Here is a 26,327-nt window from a genome sequence, read left to right as displayed (position 1 = left end):
TACCAAATATTATAAATATGAAAACCGGAGCAGCTGGGTTCAATCGAATCCTTTTTCTATTGGTAAACAACATCGTAAAACAGTACAAAAGGGGGAGCTCCCTTACACTCAACCATGGTATCTACTCGGCGAGTTGATTCGGATCAGACTTCGATTCAAGTGTTATTGGGACACTCAGTTAAACGTTTTGACCAACTGATAATAAATCATCTTATCGATTCAGTGACAGAATCAAGTGTTACAAATCCAGATATCCATACATATTAGCTGCAATGTAGCAAGAACAATATGAACTTACTGAACCTGGTACACCCACATCAGAAAATATGTGGGTAGATTGAAACAATCTGATAATAGGTACATTGGTCCAAGTTTAAAATTAATAGGCTTTGGCCATTACCTCAAGACTCCAGAGTTTGGCATGATACAAATCAAGAACGTGAGAGAACTCCTTTAGAGCTGTAGCAAAGAGGAATCAAAGAAAATCAAAAACTGGTTCAAACCTAAGGAAGAAATCGAATGTTTATGTCATTTAGTTCAAATTTGATTGCTAAAATAAAAAATTGCGTGCACCCAGATTAGATGGACTTAGGTCCATACTCCTTTGTTCATTCAATCTAAATTCATTCACACCTGGACCCTTTTTCCCCCAATAAAATTCATTACTCTAGGGTTGAAGCACTTGTTCACTAACAATTTTCCATGAATCTCTATAAAATATCATGCAGTAAATATAAAATACAGAAAAGGAGAAGATGTTGCAAAGAGAAAACAACAACAGTGTGTAGTGAAGTCAGATACTTTTAGGGGTCGAATGTCCTGAAGCATGGGAAAAGAGGACAGAACATAACAAATCTTCTGGTAATTATGTACAAAAAGGACATTGTTAAATACCTTGGTATAGAGCCGCCACGACGTAGGTCATATTCAGTGGCTTGCCGAAGTGCTCTTGCAAAAGCCTTAAATGTGGCTTCTATAATGTGGTGAGAGTTTTTCCCAGCAAGCTGATACAAGCCAAACTAAGTATTAAAAAAAGCTAAATTTTTGCCAACATTGTTTTTCTAATTTAAGCCAATCAATAGAACAGTAATAGTTTCTGAAGTAAGAAGTAAAATGTAATAGTGCAAACATTTACAGCATTCACCACTGATGGACTCGATTCTGGAAGCACACTCACTGCCGAATTACCTGACGGATGTGAAGAGTCATCCCAGATGTATTAACTAGAGATTGGAAAAAATGCTCCACTAGCTGCAAGATCCATAATTGAATAATTATAAGTAAACTGTACTCTAGGAGTGGGTGGGTGGGTGTAAAAGAGAGAGAGAGAGAGAGAGAGATTCTGTGTATCTTATCTCTAAATCTTCTAAGGAACGCCAAAGGATCGGGAAACCTAGACAAATTTTGTATCCTATTAAGAATTACAAGGCAAAAATCTAAATTTTACCTGTGTATCATATGTTCCAACTCTTTCAGTGGGAATGTTTAAATCATAACTCAGGTGCGGTCTCCCTGATAAATCCTGAAAAAGATATTAAACACAGCTCAGTCATAGATTATTAAGCACTCCGTGAATCAAAGGTGCCCAAAAACAGCGAATACTATTTCCATTTCAGCATTCTCCCGAGAAAGAGATGTAGAAGACCAGCTTTTACTTTCATGTCATTTCTTTAAATAAAACTTTCATAAATGATGTTTGACAATCATTTGGGATCCTTGGATATTTCTATACCAGTGAAACATGTACAAGAGCTTCATCAAGGGGAGCCGAGAAGTCCCCGAAGCGGTTTATGCCTTTTCGATCACCAAGGGCCTGAAGGAGAGTCTGCAAGAACAATAAAAATGGCAGTTAAATTGACAATAACCACATAATAACCCATGTCTTTGTTTGGTAGCATGAATCTTTTACAGTCTTAGCACTTCACTTTTCCTTGAAAATAGGATCAATCGGTCATCATACTCCAGCATTGCGGGGAGGAGTTCAATTCATTTGAGGCATGAAATGAAGTTCTAATAATTGAATGTCAACAGAAAAAATTGCATAAAGAGATTAATGCTCTTGAAAGAGGAGAATTACTGATCCAATAGCAAGGGCAACATCTTCATTTGTGTGATGATCATCGATATGGATATCACCTGAAGCCTTCACATACACATCAAATAACCCATGTGATGCAAGTTGCTGCCACATCCATTACAGAACTCATCAGTACAAGGGCTTTCACTTCCAAATCTCAAAAATAAACCAGGCCAAAGAGCAGTTTTACTAAGTAGAGGAGGTTGATATAATTGTAGAGGGAAAATAGGACTCAATTGTGAGTCTTAGGCTAGTTTCCAGATTTCTTGCTCAGGTTACAACTACATATGCTTTGCCTATTACAAAAAAAAAAAATTAACCCTAAAAAAGCATCATCCAAAGGAATTTATTTTGGTCTGGGGTGGATTTGTTTTGAATGTCAACATACTTAGGGCAAGCTTTGCCACTGCCACTGTATGATGATGATAAGAAGTTATCTTTGGATCAATCAAGAAAGTAGAAGAATGCAATATGATAACTTTGGACATCTTTTTTACTTACATCCAGCATATGATCCAGAAAAGGAATCCCAGTACTGCATTCTGCAATTCCTGTCCCATCCAAATTTAAATTTACGAGGACATTTGTTTCTTTAGTAACTCTTTTGACCTCCCCAACACGACCTGTCATATTTGAAATATAAAAAATAATATGTCAATGAATAGAGACCATAGAAGTCCACAAGTTGCTCATACCTAGAATAGACATCTGCATCCTATGCTACAAGATAACAATTAAACTAGTTCCTTTGCTAGTAACGTGCAGCTTTGAGATTAAGTTAGAAACACTGAATTAAGTTAGATAACATGAATTTTCAAACATAGAATTAAATTTCTAAGCCCTGTCATTCTCTTCCCTGGAAAGAGGGCTATATAGGAAACACAAAAAGTTAATTCTCCTCAGCAAGAGAAATTTCCAGACCTCTGTCTGGATAAGATGTATAGAACTTTAGAGAAGTAAAAAGCACCATTAAAATGCCTCAGTTGGTCATGAGTTTGCGCCTTTCAAATGATAAAATAGTGATTCTAGTTAAAAGATCTTTCAGAATGAGCTGTGATGACACTCCAAGCTCTCTTTATTTTTTTCTTGAAAATGGCCATCAGGTTTTTTCAACTATCAAAGCAAACTTAAAGTACAACATAGAGTATAACATAGGATACAAACTAGAACCAATCTTACTATAGTTAGAAAAGGTCCAAAGCAAAGGGGAGCTTTGAATACACCAGCTTTAGCAAGGAGATCAGCATGTGAGTTGGCGGACCTAGGAACAGGCTCAAGCTCTCATTGCTAAAATGTTACTCAAAAACAAGATTTACTAGTTTTTACTGAGCATAAAAATTTTAACCACCACTATCTTTTACTCCCTCTCTCTCCTAGTTAACTGATTGATTTTATTTTGGATTTGTGTACCACAATTCACCTCAGTATATTCACTACCACAACTGAACTTACACCATCATAATCCCCATTTACAAGTCCAGTTCTGTTCTTCTCCGTAGAATACATCGAAGGAAGGTAAAAGTATTGTGCCTAAAATCTTGTATTGATTAATTCCAAGTACCCTATTTTCTAATATTAGCAACATGGCAGACATCTCCACAGAGGTTTCATCAAATAAAGTTCCCGTTCATTGTGTGACAAGATAATATAACGCTTGGCGAACCACACAATTCCAGGGAGAGCTGGAAATAGTCCGATTCCTCTTGGTATCAAGACTCAGAATAGCTTAATGAAATTCTATTTAACATCACAGTCATATGCATCACAGTAAATGCATGTAAAAAACGAAGTAACGCAGAGCCCCACCCAAAAAATTACAATTACCATAAAGTCAGAACTAAATGCAGTCAATCAAAACTAGAACAAAATTAATAATCAACAAAAGCAACGGATATAAAATTACTAAAACAGCAACCGATAAACACTTAAGATCGAGAACAGAAAATAAACGGAGTAACAAACCCGTGCTTGAAGTAGCAACCAGAGAGCCATTCTCCAAGGACATACACGAACAAGAGACAAGTCTAGGAGTCTCCATTCTGCGGTGAGAACCCCACAACACGGTCAAATGACAAGATTGCGGATTCGGATGCACGCAGCGAACGGACGGAAACGCTCCGACCGAAGATTTCAGCGCTCGTCTGGGAGCAACAGTGAAGGCAGGCGAAGGGCCGCACAGCTCCATTTGATTTCTCCTCTTCGGTGCGACGACGAGCGAAGGGAAAATCTAGCTCTGAAAAATAAAAAACGTGGAAATTGACACACGTGCAAACAATCTCTCTCTATGGGTGGGTTAGTGCACAATGTACGTAGGGAAAATGGATTACAATTAAAATTACTTTCCATAGGGAAAGTGAGAGGGAAGGTAAAATATTTGTTCAAAACATATTCAACAATGTTCTAAAATATTTCAAAATTAATCAAACTAATCTCATTGCATATGAATAGAACAATACAAAAACAAACTCATCAAGTCCAAATTCATCGAACACCCCTGGTAGAGCCCCATATGATTTCGCAGTCACTACGAACCGTATATCGTCATTGATGGGTGTCAGGTTTCGTTAGCTTGGATGCTCGTGTAGGCGACTCAACCTTGTTTGAACTGGACTAAACCCCTTAAATCCTAAACCCTAACAAATGAAAATAAGCCCCAAAAGTCCCAAACCCTAAAACCCAAAACCCTAGACCTTAAAACTCCTAAAAGCCCCAAACATTAAACCCTAAGCACTTAAAACACTATCACCCCAAAAACCGAGAATCCTATTTTTTTAAAAAAAAACATAAACCCTAATTCCAGACCTAAAGACTAAACCCTATACCATAAAACCCTAAAAGTCCCAAACCCCAACTCTAATCCCGAAATTAAACCCTATCAAGACGAAATTGAACCCCAAATCCCATAAACCCTAACCCTAAATCCCATAATTAGGCCACAATCAAGATAAATTATGCACATAAATTAAAATTAAATCAAATACAATAATAAATTAGTTGAAAAAAAATTAGGGTTTTGGTTTACCTTATGAAATTTGGGGAAAACCACCGCCGAATGGAGAAATCTAAGCCCAATCGAAGAAATCGACGCCTAAATATCGAAAATCGAAGAAAATCGAAAGATATCAAAACCGGAATAGGTCAAATCGAAGGAAATCGTGGCGGGGGGGGGGGGGGGGGGGGGGGGAGGGAAGGAGGCCGAGACTGAGAAGAGAGGGAGGCCGAGACGGAAAAGAGAGAGGGAGAAGGAAGAGTGAGGCCGAGAGACAAATGGAGAGGAGATGTGTAAAAGAGAAGAAGAAGATGGAGCGAAAAAAATCAAGCGATGACAAGAGAAAACTGAGAGCGAAAACAAGAGATGACGAGAGAAAGCAGAGAAAGTAGAGGGAGTAGAGAGAGCAAAGACGAGAGGAAGAAGATGGTGTAATATCACTTCAATTCAATTCTTTCTACTCTAACGCCATAATTTAATGAACTAAGTAATGCTGGGGAAATTCATTCCAGTGCATTTTGGACTAAACCCCTCTTGAACGTGCGTAATATAAAGTGGAATGTAAAGTACTTGTTTGTGTTAGTGTGCACAATGGAAATTGTAGTGTATAGTACATATAGATTATTTGTTGAATAAAATATTTTGATATATCTGACTATCAGAAAATTAAATATATATTAGTTAATAAATAAAATATATTAAATATAATAATTAAACAAATACTTATTTTTATATTATTAAAAATTTAATTTTGTAATATCTAAATATGAAATAATTAAACAAATACCGTACTACATAGCGTACTACACAAATATCGTAATAATAAAAATAAAAATAATACAAATATAACTCAATCACCTTTTTAATATAAAAAATTATATCTATTCATACAAAAGTACAACACAAAAAATATTTAGTGGCATTAAAACATAATAGTCAATAACTTTGTCATATCTGAATTGCTAAAACATCTCGATAATATGATGCTCTTGCAAATTGTACTGCGGACTCCCTCTTAGTACGTGAGACTAGAATAAATTAATAAAAATAAATAAATAAAAATAACATAAGTGAATATAGTAAATAAATAAATTATTTTTTAATAACATAAGATATGTTTTAACATTAAAAACCACTAATTTAATGCAATAATGAAAAAATTAATATAATATAATAAATATATATTTATCAATAACATAATATATTTGTATGTATTATTAATTAATAATATATTGTCACAAGATTTAAAACCATTGGTTTAATTAATTATAGAAATGGGATAATTATACCAAAAAAATTTATCAAATTTTATTTTAACAATATTTTAATTATGACTATTAAATCACTAATTCAATATAATAATTATAAAATAAATATATTAAATAAATAAAAATAATTATTTTATAAATAAAAAATATAAATTATTATTTTTTACCACGATGGTTTAATTTTTTCTTAACTTAGGAAACATTAAACCATCGTCATCTTCATGGCGCGCGTCATCTTCCTCAGCGGCGGACTAGCGGGCAACGGCGACGGAGGCTGCAAAGGCCAACGGGCAACGGCGATGCTCCGACGATATGTCGAGAGGGAGAAGAGAGGGAGGTCGAGAGGCTCTGCAACAGAGGTTCGGCCTCCCGTGCTCTGCGACAGAGGTCGAGAGGGAGAGGAAAGGGAGGCCGAGAGAGAAGAGAAGTTAAAGGTCGCACAACAGAGGGCGATTGAAATCATCGCCGAAGGTCGCAAGAGAGTTTTCTCCAAAACCTTGTTCGATAGAGGTTCCTTCCCGACAGCCCGAGCCCGAGATGTAATTGAGCAATGGTAAGTGAATTCAGAGTTCGACCCCTCTGAATTCACTTACCATCGTTTTATGCCTGAAACGGGGAGAAACAAAATACAACTGTATTTCACTTTCCCCCTGAACTTACAGTGCGCATTTTCGCCCCATTTACCCAGTGTATTTCACTTGCCCTAGTTTCCTTGGCGTCCCCATGTTTTACTAGTCAGTTTCGGTTATGGATCCGGAGCTTAAAAGGATGAAGCTTTGTTAGTGCCTCTTATCAAAAATTTATATCCTAAGAAAGAATTAGAAATACTTTTCCTAATATACATAGTTTTTAAGAAATCTTTATATAAAGTCATGCCTTATTAAGAAATTATATAAAAAAAATCAAATTTTCAATGAAAATTAAATATAAGTATTAGTGTTTACAGGGAAATAAATAAAAATTAATAATCATTCTTACATATAATCAATCTAATAATTTTTCTGATAGAATATCCAGCTAAAAAAACTGTTTCCAAAAAATAACCAAGAAAACGTATTTCTAAACTGACATTCAATAACATCCATGACCTTGATAAGGCTTCAAACGTTTAATAACAGAGCAGAATAGAGCAACAGAAATAACTCAAAAGTTTAAAATTATGCGTATACCACATCCAACCAAACCAAATTGGTCTTCCAGATGGATCAGTTTATTCACAATTGAATGAAATTAATCAAACAAGAAACGAAAACAATCGCTCCCATGATCATCTCCCTCCACCGAGAACAATCGCTTTCCTCCCAAGGGCCGAGAAAACAACCGCAAAAGCTGCAATTCGGAACCTCCGGGTAGTAATGGCTCCAGACCTGTAACTAGATTCCTCTACACTCAGCCTCTGAAAGCCACGCATGCGGTAGAGCCTGAGCACGGCCCCATGAACAAAGGGGATTACGCCAGTGTAAGCATCCATTCCCATCTTCTCCACTCAGAATCCTCGGTTTCTCATCATTTATCAGGCCAGACCCTTCTTATTTGTAAACCATTAAAATAAAGCACGTCGTCGTAGTGACTTCCCACCAAAACATGAGACGAAAGTTTCCAGTCTCCACAGTACACGTAATGTGCGTATTGAAAACTCGTGTCTGCTGCTGTGTGAGAAATGCAAATTATTTATCCAGTGAAAGCTGGTACCTGAAGTCATATCAGCTCAAGACGTGGATTCCTCAAATCAGAAGAATTTGAAATACTGAAGTCACTGCTTGGCCGGTAGACAATAGGTAGACCTGTCACAACTCAGAGAATACATCAAGAATTAAATGAAAGGATGGGGCCTAAGATAAAACGTTAAGAAAGGCACAATATCTAAATTAAAATCTTCTACTTGGATACCCAACGAGTATATCATGATTGCAGCCACCAGTCACTCATCTTAACCAAGATCACCCTCCTGACCAGGTTGTTAGCTGATGGGAGTTCTGTTGGAAATCCCGGGAAAAATGAACACAGAACCGTAATAACAGATCTGCAGAAGAAGCAGAATTCAACAAAAGATGGCGTTGCTCCATTCTCCAGTCTCTCGTCTCATCAGAGTCCAGATATGAACATGGGAAACATCAGCAGTAAATTGGCCGTTACCTTTTTGTGTTTATAAAATTTCTTCACTTTCTAAAAAAAAATTAAAAGCATCCAAAAGTCGTGCAATTACGTGCAGGGATTTCTTCACAAACTACAAATCTGCAGGCATTTAATAAACAATATAAAAAAGAGGATAAAAGGAAATCAGTGATCTTGTCTTCTTGACTGAAATTATTAACCTTATGTTGAAACCATTACAAACTTTTTCATGACAAACCAAGGCATAATTTTTTGCTATACATTGTGGTGTCAGCATCTGTCTAAAAAAAAAAAAAAAAAAAAACAGAATGCGTTCTTGTTCAATACTGGACGCAATGCTGAAATGCCTAACCTAATCCAATATCCAGGTAGGAAGCAGCTCTTGATAATCGAAGATTCGCATCCAATTCCTTGCAAATGTGCAGCAAACTAAAAATATAGCCACCAGGCCATTAGTGAAGAATAAAGTAAAAACCCAGATATTCAATAAAATAATGCTCACAACAACAACAAAAAATTGTCTGAGAGCATCAAAATTAGAGTTTTCTCATTAATCTCACACAAATTCTACACGCTATACATTGATTTTTTTCTTTTTAAAAGAAAGAAAAGATGAACAGTTCTCATCCTGCCCCTTTCTCATCTCCCCGAAGCAGTCAAATAAACTGAAAAAGTGATTGGCATTTTTCATAAAAGTGGGCCAAAACTTTATACACAATTAACAATAGCTACGAAATTGGAACTTCAGGAAAAAGCTGCATTCAAGTCAAGCCATCAAGTCTCACTGCCTGGTCAAAGTCATATAAAAAATCCACTCAATAAAAAAATATTCATGCAAAATAGAAGATTAACAGAGAGATTATATTTACCTGGAGAAATTGTTGTATTGTTTCACCACCAGAATAATTGCGACAAACAAGATTCAGTAACTTGTATAGCACAGTTAGATAACCATACTGAACAATTATCATCGTTACACTGAAACTGTTCATAAAACCATATCAGGAGGGCATTTCACAGATCCATCATTTCCACCAGAAAATGTAAAATCAAAATGAGTTTTTATTTTTCTTGAGATCAATTACATCAACAGGTATGATAAGGCTCAGTTGCAAAACCACAGGTCAAGAGAGACCAGATATGGCCATTGAACAATGCTGCAATACACCAAACTGTAGGGATTTGTCAAAGTTTTCAAAACTTCCAAGCAATCCTTTTTTGTAAAGCAACTCCCAAGGAGTCATTGTAACTTCTTGCAAGTACTGGAAAGGCAGTGCATGTGGAATTGATAAATTCTTCATTCTGCAGATTTGAAAAAAGATTTGGAGTCAGGAGCCTTCATCCCATTATTTGTTTGGAATATTGAATTTCTTTGCATTAATAATCAAGTGACAGGTAAAACCCAGAGAAGCATAGACCCATCCAAATTACTGGATATTTCAACTTTCATAAGACTCTGATCTATAATAGGGTAATTATGTAAGTCAAGAGGGGGGGAAAATCCACATCCCTAACCCACCTCAGAATCCAAGATACCAAATTAGAGGTTGATAACAAAAATTACAAGCCAAAACAGGTAATTCAAAAAGTAAAAAGGTGGAAGACAAAAGATAAAAATGACAATTGAAGAATGAACCAGTAACAAGAAGTATGCTTACACGAATGTTGAGCTCAGTTGGGTTTCATATGATTGAAATGCTGCCATCCACCAAGTTTATAAAGCACATGTTGCAGAAGATCTGGGAAACATCTGACATAAATCAGAAATATTTGGTCTTGAAGGCCACCAGATCAGTTTTTATGACTTTAAGCAGAAAAACTTTATATACAAACGTCATATTTTTGGCTTCTCTCAGCATCCAGTGGACATCAATACCCAAGCAACAGACTACCATTCCAATCTTCCAACTCCAACCCCACTTCTACCATGTGAGTTGTCATTCATGTGTCTGCATCACGAGTAAAAAGAACCATAACAGAGGCCAATAAGCCTACCCCAGCATTTCATGATCCAGCACCAAATCTGTGACTTGAACATCCAACTCAGATTAAGCTACTAGATGTTAGGTGATCATCCAACATGTTTTCTGTAAGACCTTCATTAAACAGAATGCATAGAGATCTGGTTCAGTGAGAGAGAAATCACAATCACTCGTAAGTATGGAGACTAGGAACACTGAAGATGCTTCATAAGATTTCTTTGCCAACAAAAAACATGAAAGAGAACATCCAATGAAGAGCTGAAGAATGGTCCAGCAATTCAAAGTACAAAAAATAACACAAGGTACTTGAAGACCTGCCTCAGAAGATGTATCCACTGACTTCATCACATCCCAGAAATATGAAAGACAGCTGCCCCAACATGCTCATGGCGATTTGGTTCAAGTGTATCAACTTCTACTTCACAGCATCAAGCATGTAAAACACCTTCATCCAAAAACTGAAGATTTGGCACAACTGGCAAAGATGGGCAAGAGTGAAAAAGTTGCTTACCAGGGGAATACAAATGCAATTTCTCAGCCTCAAGTTTCCTATAAGGAACAGTGCTGGAAGAAAAAGTTGCACCAGTAGACTGAGACTTTAGAACCTACTCAGAGTCATGTCCTATAGAACCCACACAAATCAATAGAGCACTCCTAGAAATAGGCATCAGAGGGAGTGAGATACTTGACGCATTCTGGTATGTAGAAGTTCCACATACATCTTCAGATTCACATTCAGCATTGCTATTAAGAGATCAGACAATGATTTCAGCAGCATCAGCTTTAAGTTTTGACAGCTGTAGCTCCAAGTTACACTACATGCACATTGTGAGACAGAACACTAGCTCCAGGAGAAACATCTGAATTCTTATCCTCAGAAATTCTACAGATTAGCTTAGCATCAGGGGAACAAGATTCAAGAGCTGTGTTTCCATCATTCGTGCCAGCCAAGTCATGGGCAATAAAAATGTCCTCTCCAGAAGTTTGTTTGTTTTTCCTCACTGGAGAAGCTTCATAGGACTGGCTCAGCTCAATATCAGAACACCTAGAAACTTTATCAGTGACTTGCGTGATCCTATGAGCTTTGTCAGAAGAAACAATAAAGGCTCCAGTAGAAGAGATCCCAGGAGATTTGAGACCATCCCAATCTTTCTTATTGTTACCAGTAGCTTGGATATGATACTCAGAAGTGAGCTCCACAGACTGACATACAATACCCTCACCTGAAGCTTGACAGGCCAACTCAGATGCTGCATCTGAAGATTGGATAATAACCTCAGGGGTGACACAAGACGCCTCGACCTCTATCACACCAGCATCATCAATTTGAAAATTAGATCCATGAGCAGTATCAGAAGGATTGTCCACCATAGAACATGTACCATATGTGGTCCCATCAGACACACCTAAACTTGTTCCAATAGCAGCATCAATGTTTTCCACCTCTCTCCACACGTGGACATTGGGGCCCACAGAAGAAGATTCAGGGGACAGGTTTGGCACCGCAATTGAAACATCACAACTTCTGATTTCATTGGTCTTCATAACTAAAATAAAAAAGCACATGACTAATTAGAGGTTACTATGTTTCTGATAGTGGTGATTGATGGCTTTAATCAGTAGTTGGGGTGGCAATCCTCAGGTCACCCCTAGTACCAGGTTTAGTACGCACCTGGCCCATCTCAAACCATTTTTAATAAGCAGCATGACATGTATCTGAGTTTTGGGTAGCAGAACCCCAAACCTCTGGCATGGTTTTCCTAACCAAACATATATATGAGTTAACCCTACCTAACATTTTTTTAAAGACAAAACTACCTAAAGATTGCCACCTCTAATTGTGTGCCTTTAATAAAACTACTCATAGTTAAATATAGACATATACCTGCATCATCAATCATATCACCACCTTTCGAAGCATCCTGCTTCAAAAGCAATTTCTCCAGCATATCAGTACCAGGGAACACTAGCATGTTTGAGGACCTCATTTCTTGCTTGTGCACATCCTGAAGGGGCCCAAAGCAAAATACTTTGGTCCATGTGTGCATGAGTTCAGCAATGGCAGGGATGACAAGTATCTCAAGGTTAAGGGAACACAATACCTGAAGAATTTAGCATAACAGTTCAATAACACAAGAAAAGAACTGACATAGAATAAAAGTGGCCAGTTTTCTTGCATATAATAAAAAATTAAAAAAACAAAACAATGATGTCAGTTTTCAGAAAGTAAGGTAAGCAGTATTCTTTTTACTTTTTTTTTCCTTGGTCGATCAGACATAGTACTAAATCAAGGGCTCTGAAACTAACAGCAACACAGAGAACACTTTTCAAAGTAAACTATTCAGCACACTCCCCACTAATTTCGTATTATTTTCTTTTATAACTGTTCGTCTCTTTGCTCCCTTAGGAGTTCTTCCAAAGGAATCTGTTTCTTCTTGCTAAAAAACATGTTGGCAGCACAACACATTTTCTTTTCTAATTGTTGGTTGATTAGCAAAAGATCCAACTTTGGGTGAAACTTGTACACAACTTCACACTGAAAACCATCATTGCTGTCCCCCCTCCCCCCAAACTGTTGAACACTGACAGAAAAAGAAAGTAAGTTTTTTTTTTCTTTGCATTTTATCTTTTTTGTTATTGTAGCATAAGTGAAGACAAACAAATGCAACTCGCAGCAAAATTATAGATATACTACAAAAGAAAACTTTCCAAAAATAAGAATCATCTAGGCACAAGCAAAGGCAACAGAAGAGTCCAAATAAGACCCATAACTGACCAACTCGATTGCATTCAGAAGTCGTCTGCACATTCCTTGACGCCTATACATATTGCGGGTTCCAATGAAAGGCATCTCTGCAAGCCTAGTTCCACGGATCCTATTCCACACAAATTTGAACATATCAAGAAGGGAATCCAAATCCATTATTACTTTCTTTCTTTTTTTTTAAGACAACAGGAACATTCTGAAAAGAAAAATGGTTACAAGGCCACCAGAAAAGAACTCATAAGAATCAAGAAACACCAAGAACTGACTTGCAAGGGAGAGAATTGCCCACTACAGGTTGAACTGAGCCAGGTAAATGAGAGAAGATTTTTTAGAATTTTGATGAGACTTAAAAATTCAAGACATTCCATAGAGAAAGAGAACTACCCAAGCCTCTCATGAAACCAAATTCTAGGTTCAGAAATTTGAATTGAGAGCAGTTCCCAAAGTTCCAGGAACTACCCAAATCTCTCTTTTAAGTGAGACCTTCAATTCAAGTCTCACCAGGTCTTCAGGAACTGAGCACAAAACCAGAGGCTCCTACAGGATTGCCTTCAAAAGAAACATTTAAAATAGCACACAGGCATAAAATGGTCCTAAATATGGCTGAAAGCTGCTTTGGTATTATAAGGAAGAAGTCAATCCTATAGGAGCCTCTGGTTTTGTGCTCAGTTCCTGAAGACTTGGTGAGACTTGAATTGAAGGTCTCACTTAAAAGAGAGATTTAAGTGGTTCCTGGAACTTCGGGAACTGCTCTCAATTCAAATTTCTGAACCTAGAATTTGGTTTCATGAGAGGCTTGGGTAGTTCTCTTTCTCTATGGAATGTCTTGAATTTTTAATAGAGTCAAAATAAAATGGTCCTAAATACTGCTGAAAGCTGCTTTGGTATTATAAGGAAGAAGGCAATCCTGTAGGAGCATCTGGTTTTGTGCTCAGTTCCTGAAGACCTGGTGAGACTTGAATTGAAGGTCTCACTTAAAAGAGAGATTTGGGTAGTTCCTGGAACTTCGGGAACTGCTCTCAATTCAAATTTCTGAACCTAGAATTTGGTTTCATCAAAGGCTTGGGTAATAAAAAAGTTCTATATTTTTTTTGAAATGATGCTGAATTTTATTAAGAAAGAGCTCAAATGAGCAGAATACAAGGTCAAAGAATAGTTCTTTAATAGAGTCAAAAAACAAAATGCTCATTTTCTTCTTCTTTTTTTTTTTTTTCTTTTTTGTTTGAATACCAATTGGACACTTGCAGACACCCAACTGCCTGACCCACCCACAAAATTTTTTTATTTCCTGAACACAGAGAAATTGACAACATAAAAAAAGGAAGGATCACCAGGACTCCACAGGTATTCTCCATAAAGACACAACTTGAATTCAAGACCTAACACTAAAACTACCCTGTGGTTGTTGAGTCAAAGAATCAATTCTCAAATGTAAAAGAAGTCCATGTTGGTAAAACAGTCTCTTAAGGAAGTAAACTCCAAGATCCAAGCTTGTCCACCACCATAGTATTGATTTCAGTCTTTCAAGTTTCATGTTAGTTTGATATCAGGCACACATTGGAAATATAAAAAATGAGAAATATCAACATGCAAACCAGTAATGTAAATTGAACAGATATACCTGATGGATGCTGCAGAGATAAATTCATCACCCTTCTCCAAAATAATAGTATAGAATCCACTAAAGTTCAGCCTGTTGAAATTTGATCTGCATAAAAACGAGTGAACAAGTTATCATTCACTACATAAAACTCAAAAATTTCAAAAAAGTTAAAAGTTTCAGTGTAGAGAAGAAGCTCAAGCATGCATACAGACAAAAGTTTTTTTTAGAATGGTTCTAAGTTTCTTATTGACTGAAATGATGCAGAGTAAGAAAGAGAGAGGAGGGGGTACCCAACCCCCACATTAATAAACAAATGGTTATATAATCATTCAAATGTAACCAATCACCCTTAGTTTCAATTAAAAAGAAACTAGGCAAGAGTAACATAGATACCATAGTTGGTAGCTCTCAAAATTCTCTAAATATTTTGAACACATCACACATCATCAAATCAGCGGAAGTCATAATACTTGACACTGCTAAAAGTTTAAATTCGTGCACACTATAAATCTTTGCTTTGAGTGTATCAACTACAAAATAACATAGTTAAAAGCCACTGAATGATCCTCAAGTTTTGGCCCGCATTAGTTTCTCATTCATAAAAAGACACCAATGACCATCAATGAAAACATTTACACCTGAACTGCCCATATGTCCTAGAAACTTCTGTCAAGTCAAGATTTAAAATAGTCAAAAAAAAGCTTTCTCCCAATCTGCTTCATGGCATAATTTTTCAGATCTTCTAAGTTCAATCCCAACCAATTCTTAGTCTCAAAGAAAAGAAATTTTACTATTCCTAACTCTAACAACATGCCAAAGAATGCTTCTCTTAATATCCACATATTAAACAACTGCAAAATGCAGGTGATCTCAAAACGCATAGATATGGTCAAGGATATTAAATATTTCTTAGAAGCCACTGAATAGACAGGTTCATCACCAATACATGGGGAAGTGTGTCTCACGTACTCTATATAAGTAACAACGGCAATATGAATATTCTTACCAAAAACTTTTTCTTAGAAGAATAAAATCCTTTACCTCTCAATGTCACATTTTGAGGAGGAACATACATTTTAGTGATTTGTATCCTAAGTAAAAATTGAATAAAATATAAAAACACTTTTCAAAGAACAATTGAATAAAATATTGATTTCAGAATCACAAAGAACTTTTTTTAGTTGGAGCAATACTTTCAATTGAATAAGCATGAGTAGAGAGTCCAAGAACGCAGATAAAAAAGTTTATTTCTAGTTGTAACTAGACTTTAACCATTTTGTAAAGGAAGAGATTAATCACATATATAATATTGCATTTAAAGCACTACAGTCAACTACAGGAAGCAGGCCTCATCAGTATTCCATCAGAAATCTTGCCATCTCTGGAGCAATTTTCATTGGAACCCACACAAAATCAAATGGAATACAAGACATAATCAATCTATGAAATTTTGGAGGAAAATCCTAGGTGGGGAAAGGACAGGTAATACTGAGAACCCACCACATCAGAGGCTCCCATTGTGTACCATCTTCCTCAAGTCACACAGTTTGGAAATGTAGAAAGACATTCATTTGATCACAGTAAAGCCCCATATGACATTAACGGTAGCCAGAAACATAGGTAATCCAAGAACCACTCTATAGACAAATCTTCCCAAAAATCACAGTGGCTGGAAATGTAGACACCAATTTATTTGGTTATACTTATTGCACTTCATCTGAAGGAACACTGTAAAAGCTCTAATTAATGAAAGTTTAGAAACATGATTAATCCATTGTGGGACCATCCCACTAGTTGGGCCTGCTACCCTTCATAAATCAAATGTGCCAAAAGTATGCCTAATGTGAACTGAGGTTAAAAGTTTTCTTACCCACAATTGTAAATAACATTATGAATCAGATTGATACCACTCCTCCGGTCAACTATAGGCAAGAAACACTCATCCATAACTGCTAGTGCAACAGCAAGCTTGGAATTCAACTCAGCTCTTAGAGCGAGTCCACGGGGAAATCTCTCAGATTTTTCATCAAGTCTCTGAATGAGAGTCCATGAAAATCCACCTTCAAGCTCATTTTTAACTCCAAGAAGCCGTTGCAATCGCTCAAAGAGCTATAACATGAAAAGATTTTTGTTTAGGTCATTCTTCAAATTCAGAAACAGAAAAATACTCATAAGAAGAAAGTAAATAAGTTAAATCAGAAGAAGTTAATAACAAATAATACAAATTGAGAGGAATAACAGAGACGGTCTTTATTCAGAATCTCAAAAACATAAAATATCTTTAGTAATTCAGGTTTTGGCAGTTCACTAGATTTTTCAGTAAAAGTGGCAGCTGAAAGGAGGCAATGAGTTTAATCTTACTACATTTGACACTTGCTCTGAGATCCACAAAGTACATAAGCTAACTGAAACTTTAGAACACTGAGCTATAGATTGAAGATTATAGTGTATCAGCAATAGTTGAATTCGTACCAGGGCAGCCACTGACAAGACAATTTATTTTGTAGGTACTATCGGAACCAATACATATTTCATATCCACATTAGAGAGTCTTTGGTTTTAAATGCAGGTGTTCTTGATAACATTATACCAATGACTATACACATTCTTTTGTGCATATAAAACTAGTGCCATATTGATAAGGAGGGAGAGATTTTCCTCAAGCCTCATACAACAATGGGAATTCTGGTTTTTGTACGGACTTGTTCTCAGAAGCTACAAGCATTTTATTGATGCAGAAAAAAGTTAAAAATAGAATGAATTACAGCAAAAACCATGACACTAAAATGCTTTCGCAACATCGACATCATGATGTGCAACAATTAGATCCTGCAGAATGTTGATGAAAACTCTGGCACGTAATCCAACCATCATAAACCATAAACATTTAAACATTTTTTTGGATAACATATATCAGACGAGGATTTTATTCCAGAGAGAGAGAGAGAGAGAGAGAGAGAGAGAGAGAGTTGAAGAGAAATAGACCTTTTTACAACTCCTCCCACAAAAAGACGTGCTGAGATTATTAGTATCAGCAGCTGTGGCATCAACTTCAGGCACACATACTTGGTGATCTACAAGAATCAGAAAAAGTTGTTGGCTGCTTTCAATTCTCATAACTTACAGATGAGAGATAAAAATTACATACATTTTCTCTCACACTGACTACATGAGCTCATTGGAGAATCTGTGACATCAGCTAACTCGCAAAAACTGCATATACAATTTGGACAATGCCATTCACCTGGAGGAAGCATCTGCAATAGAGGGGGAAGAAAGTTTCTTGTACTAATGAGTCAAACTTTTCCCAAGAATGTATGTGTGTGAAATAGAATGTTACTATTTTTCACAACACAAATTCATTACTGAAGACACTGCTTAAACCATTATTAAAAATACCCTGACTATCTGTGAACACCTTTCAAAAGAAACATGTAAAAATGTTCTTGTCCATCTAACTGATGCATTGTTCATATACAAGTGTGTATCTAACATGTATTTGTGTGCAAACATTTATATGAAGACAATTAATCCACATGATCTTCTGCATGTGAAACATTCAAAAAAATAAGAAAAGCTTTTGTAGTAATCAAAGGTAAAGAGAGTACAATTCGAAATGTATAGCTAATTCACTTCTTTAATTGCATTTAGATTACATCAAATAACATTCAAATTTTCTTCACCCTAATAGGTCTAAAAGATTATTAAACGCATTTGAAATGTGGTTTTCAAGGTATGAACCATTAAAAAATCTCACAGGTAACTCCTGACAGGAGCTCCCCTAAACCCTAAACCCTAATACACATAAGCCACCTCTGTGTTTGTGTGTGCGTGTGAAACAGAGAAAAAGAGAGAAAAAAAAGCAGTTTTTAATTTGACAAGAGACATCCATCTATTCATTATTTTGCATTTCCACTTATCAAGGTAACAAATATTCAAGTTAGTCAAAATCAAATGACATGACACACTTCTAGTTATCATCCTCCTTACCGGATCTCAAGATCCAATAATAATAGAAATTAATAGAGCTGAAAAATCTCTTCCATTTATCACAGCAACTAACATGACTCGCATAAGAAGTTTCCATTATCCAATAGAATGTTCTGATCAATTTTTTGAATGAAGCGTGATTTTATTTCAGAAACCGAAACAATACAAAGGCAAGCTAAAGGAGCACAAAACCAACAGATAATGGGGTAAATTTCAAAGGGAACTTGAAGCTCACCTTTATATTTAAGCAGTTTTGGTGGAAAGTCGAAGGACAGCTATCACAACATATCAAGTCTCCGCCATCCCCACAAACGGCACATGTATCATCATATGGATCATCACCATCAGTTTCCACAAAATGGATGGCCTTCTGCTCTGCTACCTCTTGTAAGTCCCAGGCTTCCAATTGACACTGCAAGAGAGAAACTCCCGTCTCGACAAATATGTTTTGGAAGGGCTGACGAAGCTTGCTTCCAGCATGAATTTCAAATTTTGACACTGTAAGAATTTTACTACAACAACTGCAATGGATCCCTTCTCTTGTAACCCAGCCATCCAACACTGCTCGAGTACGCCTCTTGTTCATATACTGAACCTTCCCATTTTCTGGAACTGTTCCAGAATCTATAAGCCATGAAAGAACCGTCAGCTTGCCAGGATACTGAGAAGAACCATTATTGTCTGGGTCCATCCCTTTATTTGAGGTCCTAACCAACAAAGCATATCCTCTTTGTTTTTTATTTTTTCTTCCTTGAAGCAAATTACTGTCAGATGTTAATGATGGGTTATGTGACCCAGCTCGTTTCGGAGTTCCCTTCACAATTGTACTTGTTGGCTTACCAGCTTCTTCTGATATTTCAATAGCACTTTTTGCTCTAATCTTAACCTTTTGATGCTTAACCGCTGGCAGAACACTTGAACCCACTTTCCATTTTTTACGAATCTTTAATTTGACACCCTGCTTCACATCCTTCCTTGCTTTTTCAATTCTGAGCTTCTTCGTCGTTTCCTTTTCTTCGTGGATCTTCTTTTTTACAGTCTTCCTAGTCAGCATATTGAGAACCTCTCCAGGGATTGCAGAAAATGAAGTGCTTGTGTCATCTGCATTACCTTTACAGTAGAATTGCTTTTCAAGAGCATGGTAGGCCTTGGTAATCGACCAATATTCTGTTCCCATGGGAGATATGTACACGTGATCACTATAAGCTCTGCCCCTCCTGGGCCTCATGTCAATCGTCCAACCAACATTCAGAAGCATATTCTTAATATAATCTCGCAGAAATTGCTTTTCACTCTGCCTACCCTTCTGTGAACCCCTTTCCTTCTTCAGCAAACCCAGCAGTGCTGAACAGCATTCTTTATCATTCATCTTTGTTTTACTACTATCTGAATTTGCTTTCCTAATCAATGCTGATCTGCCTTCTCCTTTACTTTTTATTTCTCTCTCAAAACCACCCAAATCTATGCTTTGAGCCTCTGTCTCTGGGGATGTAACATCTTCCTCCTTTTCCAGATCATGGATTTTGCGTTTTCCATTTGAGGGAAAAAAAAATTTATGATTCTTCAACTTTGAACCTAGTCTCTCTTTTACTTTCTTCTCCCTGACATTCAGCTTTTTCAGCTTTGCTTTCTCAAGGCCATTCTTTGGCTCTTCCTTGCTCTTATTTAGCAGAGACCTAACCAGTAGTGGACTACTTTTTCTTTTACACCTGAAATCTGTCTCAAAACTACCAGAGTCTGTGCCCCCTGACTCCATGTCTGAGGAATCATCAGCATTCTCAGATTCCAAAAGCTGACCTTTAGTTCTGCCATTCCACAAACATTTATTGATGTGATTCCTTGGGATTTTACCAGAGGGAAGCATTGCAGCATTTATCTTTTTTCCCTCGTGCTGCTCTTCCTTCTGACACTTACCAGTAGATAGAGATTTCTTTCCATTTTCTTCCATTTCTGTTTGGCAAGTGTTTTGAAGACCACCAACTGCCCTATTTCTTGGCAACAGCTTCAAAACACCACTTTTTCCCTGCACCCTGATACTTCTCTCACTGCTACCCACAAACTTTTTTCCTGGTTCACCAACAAGCTCAATATTATCATCATCTTCGTGCTTAGAAGTTCTACCACTAAAACAATCAGGTTGCTGACTTCCTTCAGCAACTGAACTGTCATTTGCAAGTGAATTGTAAAGAGATCTCCGTTGAAAGCTGCTTCTAACATATTTGGTTTCATCTTTCCTACTCTTTGTAGTTGAAACAGCAAATTTTGGACCAAGCCCCCTAGTTCCAGCAGTCTCTTCATTTTCTTCCAGTTTCTTAGTTTCAGTTCTTGTCTTTTTCTTATTGACTTCATCAGACTTACTAAACTTATTCATAACTGTCCTGTCCTTTTCCCTATCAATTCTGACACTTGTGGTTCTGTTTATATCATATTTAGAATATTTGTAGCGTTTAATTACATCCGAAATACTATCACCTTCTTCCTGAAACTTCAGAACTTTCATTTTCCGCTTATCAGCTGATGTGGATATAACAGAGTTTTCGAGAATTTCTTTCTTGCCAACTCCTGATTCCTTGATTGTTGGAGAGCCTGAACTTGATACCTTCCTTTGAATGCCAATCTCTTCATTATTATCCTCCCTGTTCTTTTTCAAGCTGATGGATAACCTGCTACGGTCAACAACCCGCCGAGAAAGCAGGTCAACGTCCGAGTCTGAATCCACGTCCGAGTCACTCACGATAGACCGCGGCCTCTTCTTCTCCTTTTTGGACTCATAAACCTTCAAATTCCCAGACGAACAGCTCCCTTCGCCTCCAAAACGGCCCGAGAAACTCCCCGGACTCCTGCCTTCCTTCATCTCCCAAAAACAACCTCAAAAACAGCGTCTCCAGGGGGGTCTCAACGACGACCACCACAAATCCAATGCCAAAACCGCACGACACCGAGAAAATGCCCTGACCAACTAACCAAAAACCCTAGATTACCCCGCATCGCTCGCGATTCCGATCCTCAGATCTGAAACCGCATCCAATGAAGCACCTCCAAGAACAACCGTCGGCGTAAAGAAAAGCAAAAACAAAAACAAAAACAAAAAACAAAAACAGGTAGGTGCAGTAAAGGAGACGAACACATTCACGTCCTGAAGACAACGAACCGAAGCGTCCGGATGACCGCAACAGACGTCAGTACGGCGAATCACGACCGAATTCCGATTCCGACCACGCGGATTAACCGGCGGATCGATCTGATGGAGGGAGTTTGTGTTTTTCCCGACGGCGGGAGAAAAAATGAGCGAGGCAAGAACTGGCAGGCGAGCGAGAGGGACTCGGGTCGGATTTTATGAAACGAAGGATGTTCCCACTACCACTTCTGCTACTTACTCTCCGAAATTATCGTGATACTCTGACAACGCTTTTAATATAAAAATGTGACATAAAAAACAGCTTCTATTACAATTTTAATTTATTAAAAATACCTTAAATTTAGAATATACTTATTAAACTATCCTTTAAATATTCTTAATTTTTTTAAAAAATAAGTTCTCTTTTTTTATTTATATGTGTAATATAAATTTTAAAATATTAATTAATTAGCTCAGTTAAGGTCAAGATTTTGTCGAGTAAAGCCCAACACTGCTCGACAAAGAAAACTAAAACCTGGGTTTTTCGAATTGGGTCGGGTCAGAGTACCCTGTTTGACTCGAGCATACCTCGAGTCTAAGTGGGTCTTGATCCAACCCAGGTTTTTTGGTGCCTAACTCACTCTCATGAGTCCCAATCAATAATCTATATATTAAATGCTTTAATAGTGTTGCATTTAACTAATGTACAAGTATAATAAAATAAATTGATTGTTAGATAAATGTTTATGACAAAGGGATCATAAGTAGTTATTAGGTGGTTAGAGGAATCATAAATACAAAAAAATAGACTATACCAAAACATTAGATGTAATATTGACAAGTTCCCAGTAAATACAACAAAGAGGTTTCGATACTGAGCTTTCTTTCTCTCTCTTTCCTTCGAATGACAAGGGAGATAGCGTGTCGGACAATGGGGAGGGTGAAGGATCCTTACCCTTCATACACAAATAGTAGGGGAGGGGGAGCCTTGTCTCTCTCCCAATTTCTAATGGTAGATGTCCTATTGAAACCAGTGCGCTAAAAGGCTCAAACCTGTTAAGAAAGCATCCGCACGGATCTTATACAAGGATTGACCCGGTTGATACAAACAAATATTTCAACATTCCCCCGCACGGGGAAAACCCGTGGACAAATTCACCAAAAAAATCGGGACAAACTCGGCGAGAGCGAGACTCGAACAATGGACTAACTTGCTCTGATACCATGTTGATTTTCAAGACTCCATGATTTAGGTCATGGAGAAAAATAAGAGAGACACCATTGGGAGAAAACGGGAGGTTATGGACCTGATCCAAACCCTCCCCCCATAAGGTATATTTATAGATATCAAAATTACCAATATTATAAATATACCCTTCACCCTAGTAAGAGTGAAGAAGAAACAGAAAAAGTAAACTAATTACATGAGTGTCACCCTAATTACATCATATATTCCAACATGACCCAAAGAATAGGGTCATTCTCCCCCAGTAGGACAAGAAACAGGTCGAGGAAGAAACTCTCCAAGATAAATTATTTTTATTTTTACATATAATATTATTATGACACCATCACTAATCGACAAATGGCAAAACCTAGTCGACTTAAATTCTATAATTGAATTCGTTACCTTACGATCGAATTAGATTTTATAACATCGATAAACTTGGACAATGAGAAAATAAAATAATATCAATAAGAAAAATAATACAAATTAGGCTAATAGCTTAGATCTAATCAATTTAAAAAATAAATATTATAAACTCAAAATATCCTTAAAATTATAGACGAATATGAAATGGGGTTATAAATTCATTATGAACCCTTCAATGCGTTACTTTACATTTATGTGCAATGTAGTGTGAAAAAGGAACATCTAGAAATGGGTCAACAATTTCATGTGACTCTTAAAATTATAGACCAATATGAAAGGCCAGATAGGCGACGACTTTTAATTCCTGCTTTTCGTCATGAAATCTACTTATTAGCTCCTGTAGCCCGCGGGCCACTTATGGGTGGCTAAGGAAGTAAATATTTATTATTTAATCGTTTTTTTTTTTTTAAATTTTTATAATATATATATATATATATTATATTTTATATTTATTATTTTAGCTTTTAAAAAATATGTAATTTAAAAAAAGTTATATATATCTTTAAAAATATTAGAGCTGACTACGAATTCACAAAGGTAACGCGGGTTACCGAAATGCTACGAGCTTTTCGCTGTTAGTGTTTACGAAGTCAGCCCCAAGTCCGGACTCTTTACTGAAACGTTACCGTCTTCTGTCGTTGTCATTTAATACGGCGGTGAAGAGGACAGACTACCCACCGCCGGCTACCGCAAGCTGCTCAATAAGAAATCTGGATGAACTCAAATCTCTGTAGCCACCTCTCTTTGGTAGTCCACCATTTCTCTTGTCAAACGTAATACTAATTTTTAGATCTCTTAATCGACAGTTAAATAAGCCATAAATTTTAAGAGGATGAAAAGCCTATCTACTCAATTGGTTAACCTGCTAAATCACTTAAATTGGCTGAGTCAACCGATTTTCTCTTATTTATGGGTTTTATATTTTTTTGACCCGGTTGAGTGACTGCGTCCGGTTCAACTCGGTTAACACAAAAATAGGCACATGATATTTCAAAGTTGGTGTAAAGCTAATAACTTACATTTAAGCTGGTGGAATACTAATTCCTGTAGTCTTCAGGAATATCAACCTTGATCTGCCGATGTCTTTTCCAGCTCTCTGAAGAAGAATTTCTCTGGCTCCGAAGATTTGAGAAGAAAATCTCCATCCCCGACACTCAGAGCAGAAACCAGAGGCAGAAGAAGGCATTTCAGCGCTCGAGAGCAGAAGGAGAGGGAGAGAAGAGCACGAAGACTTTGAGAGGGAGAACACAAAAAGAGAAGAGATCATGACGAGGAAATTCCGCGACAATCTCCATCTCTGCTTCTCACAGCTCAGACGCTCGCCGTCGAAATCTCCCCATCCATCTCTTCTCCCCACCAAAGCCATACCCTTTTCTACCTCTCCTCATTCATCATCTTCCCCCTCCGCCCTCGTGAAAAACTACAATTCTCTCTACGATCCCGCCTCCGACTCGTCGGAGAACGGCGCCTTCTCCAAAACCTTCACTCCCTCCTCTGGAGCCACGTCTTCCCCGGACTCCGATGACCCCGAACCGGACCTCGCCTCCGCCTACGCCTCCCGCCGCTTCTTCTTTTCTTACCCGGGTCACTCCAACTCCATCATAGATGATCAGCCCCCGCCGCATCCCCCCGCCTCTGTCGCTGTCCCCAAGATCTCGCCCGACCCGTTCATGGACTTCCGGCGTTCGATGGAAGAAATGATTGTTTCCCGGGGCCTCGACGTGAGGCAGGACTGGGACGACCTACAGGAGCTGCTTCTCTGTTATCTCTCCCTCAATCGGAAACAGACCCACAAGTTCATCCTCGGGGCATTTGCCGATCTTCTCGCTAGTTTGACGGTGGCGGAGGACGCTCGTGACGGACGTCGCCGGCGGAGAGGTGGTTGAGCCGTAGGCGTTTTGGTTGGTGACGACTGATGCGGTGCAATTGGCCTTGTCGGGAGATCTCTACCATGTGCATTATTATTCGGGTCTCAGTTTCGGTACGCGCAGTCGTTGGTCCCGTCGGAGGATCCCGATCACACATCCGATTCCCTGCCCGGATCCGATCAAAGTGGGTAAAATGATAAATGATTTTTCTCTTCTGCTCCTTGGGATGGCGTCTTTGTTTTCAATGAAAATTTTGAATCTTCCGAGGGCATTATTGTAATTTCTCAAGACTGTACTCTGGTAATCGAATTTCCTTTTGAACGGTTCAGATCTTTCAATTGAGCATTCCATTGTACGCTGGGGATTCGAATTTCCTTTTGAACGGTTCAGATCTTTCAATTAAGCATTCCATTGTACGCTGGGGATTGATGGAGTAAGAAATCCATTATGAACCAACCAACTGAACCGGGTTACGCTGGTTGGGTCCTTTATCTGAGTCACATATAGGTAAAAACTCGAGATAGATTAAAATCCAGCTGAATGGATGGACCGGGTTTCTTGGTTTAAATACCTTATCCGGCCTCAGTCGAGCATTTCGAGGCAGCGTCTCCAAACGCCACCACACGTCTCTCTGCTCCCTCCGACTTGTCACTCCTCCCTCCGCCCTCAACCGGCGGAGGGAACGAGTCTGACCCGGGCGTATAAGGTGACGATAGAGCACGAAGGAGAGCGGACGGAGATGGAAGTGGAACCAGACGAAACGATTCTGGTGAAGGCGCTGGAGACCGGAATGTCGATCCCGCACGATTGCAAGCTCGGGGTCTGCAGCGATTCGGACCATACCCGAAGAAGAACTGCTCTCCCTCCAGTTAACCACTGCAAATGATTGAGCTTCC

At 37.8% G+C, this 26,327-nt stretch overlaps 3 protein-coding genes across 5 annotated transcripts; 1 reads left to right on the top strand and 2 right to left on the bottom strand.

The window, feature by feature from the left end:
• Positions 1-160: 160 nt before the first annotated feature.
• On the bottom strand, positions 161-4,298 carry LOC137934755 (uncharacterized). The gene is made up of 8 exons (XM_068779279.1): positions 4,040-4,298; positions 2,579-2,700; positions 2,078-2,182; positions 1,733-1,825; positions 1,448-1,522; positions 1,189-1,251; positions 895-1,004; positions 161-459 (listed from the first exon to the last, which is right to left on the bottom strand). The coding sequence occupies exons 1-8, from the start codon at positions 4,260-4,262 to the stop codon at positions 432-434; spliced, it is 819 nt and encodes a 272-aa protein (XP_068635380.1). The 5' UTR covers positions 4,263-4,298; the 3' UTR covers positions 161-431.
• Positions 4,299-9,491: 5,193 nt separating this feature from the next.
• On the bottom strand, positions 9,492-22,147 carry LOC137967151 (uncharacterized). Of its 3 annotated transcripts, XM_068813608.1 has the most exons (10): positions 19,027-22,147; positions 17,950-18,058; positions 17,787-17,875; positions 16,672-16,910; positions 14,820-14,906; positions 13,208-13,307; positions 12,317-12,533; positions 10,943-11,999; positions 10,108-10,846; positions 9,492-9,751 (listed from the first exon to the last, which is right to left on the bottom strand). In XM_068813608.1, exons 1-8 carry the CDS (start codon positions 21,643-21,645, stop codon positions 11,242-11,244), a joined length of 4,218 nt encoding a protein of 1,405 aa, XP_068669709.1. In that variant the 5' UTR covers positions 21,646-22,147; the 3' UTR covers positions 9,492-9,751; positions 10,108-10,846; positions 10,943-11,241. The 3 variants fall into 3 exon arrangements, with proteins under 3 accessions (XP_068669709.1, XP_068669708.1, XP_068669710.1); XM_068813607.1 differs by having other exon boundaries at positions 10,108-11,999; XM_068813609.1 differs by having other exon boundaries at positions 10,108-11,978.
• A 2,485-nt stretch (positions 22,148-24,632) lies between these two features.
• On the top strand, positions 24,633-25,776 carry LOC137933873 (transcription repressor OFP12). The gene has a single exon (XM_068777949.1). It carries the CDS (start codon positions 24,829-24,831, stop codon positions 25,447-25,449), a length of 621 nt encoding a protein of 206 aa, XP_068634050.1. The 5' UTR covers positions 24,633-24,828; the 3' UTR covers positions 25,450-25,776.
• The last annotated feature ends 551 nt before the right edge of the window (positions 25,777-26,327 follow it).

Source organism: Aristolochia californica, unplaced genomic scaffold (genome assembly GCF_029961685.1).
Source record: "Aristolochia californica isolate CCGP_79_NKW_82.1479 unplaced genomic scaffold, dmAriCali1.0.hap1 SCAF_6, whole genome shotgun sequence".
NCBI lineage: Eukaryota > Viridiplantae > Streptophyta > Magnoliopsida > Piperales > Aristolochiaceae > Aristolochia > Aristolochia californica.
Note: the sequence above shows the minus strand (reverse complement) of the source record. Positions and strands in the feature narration are given on the sequence as shown.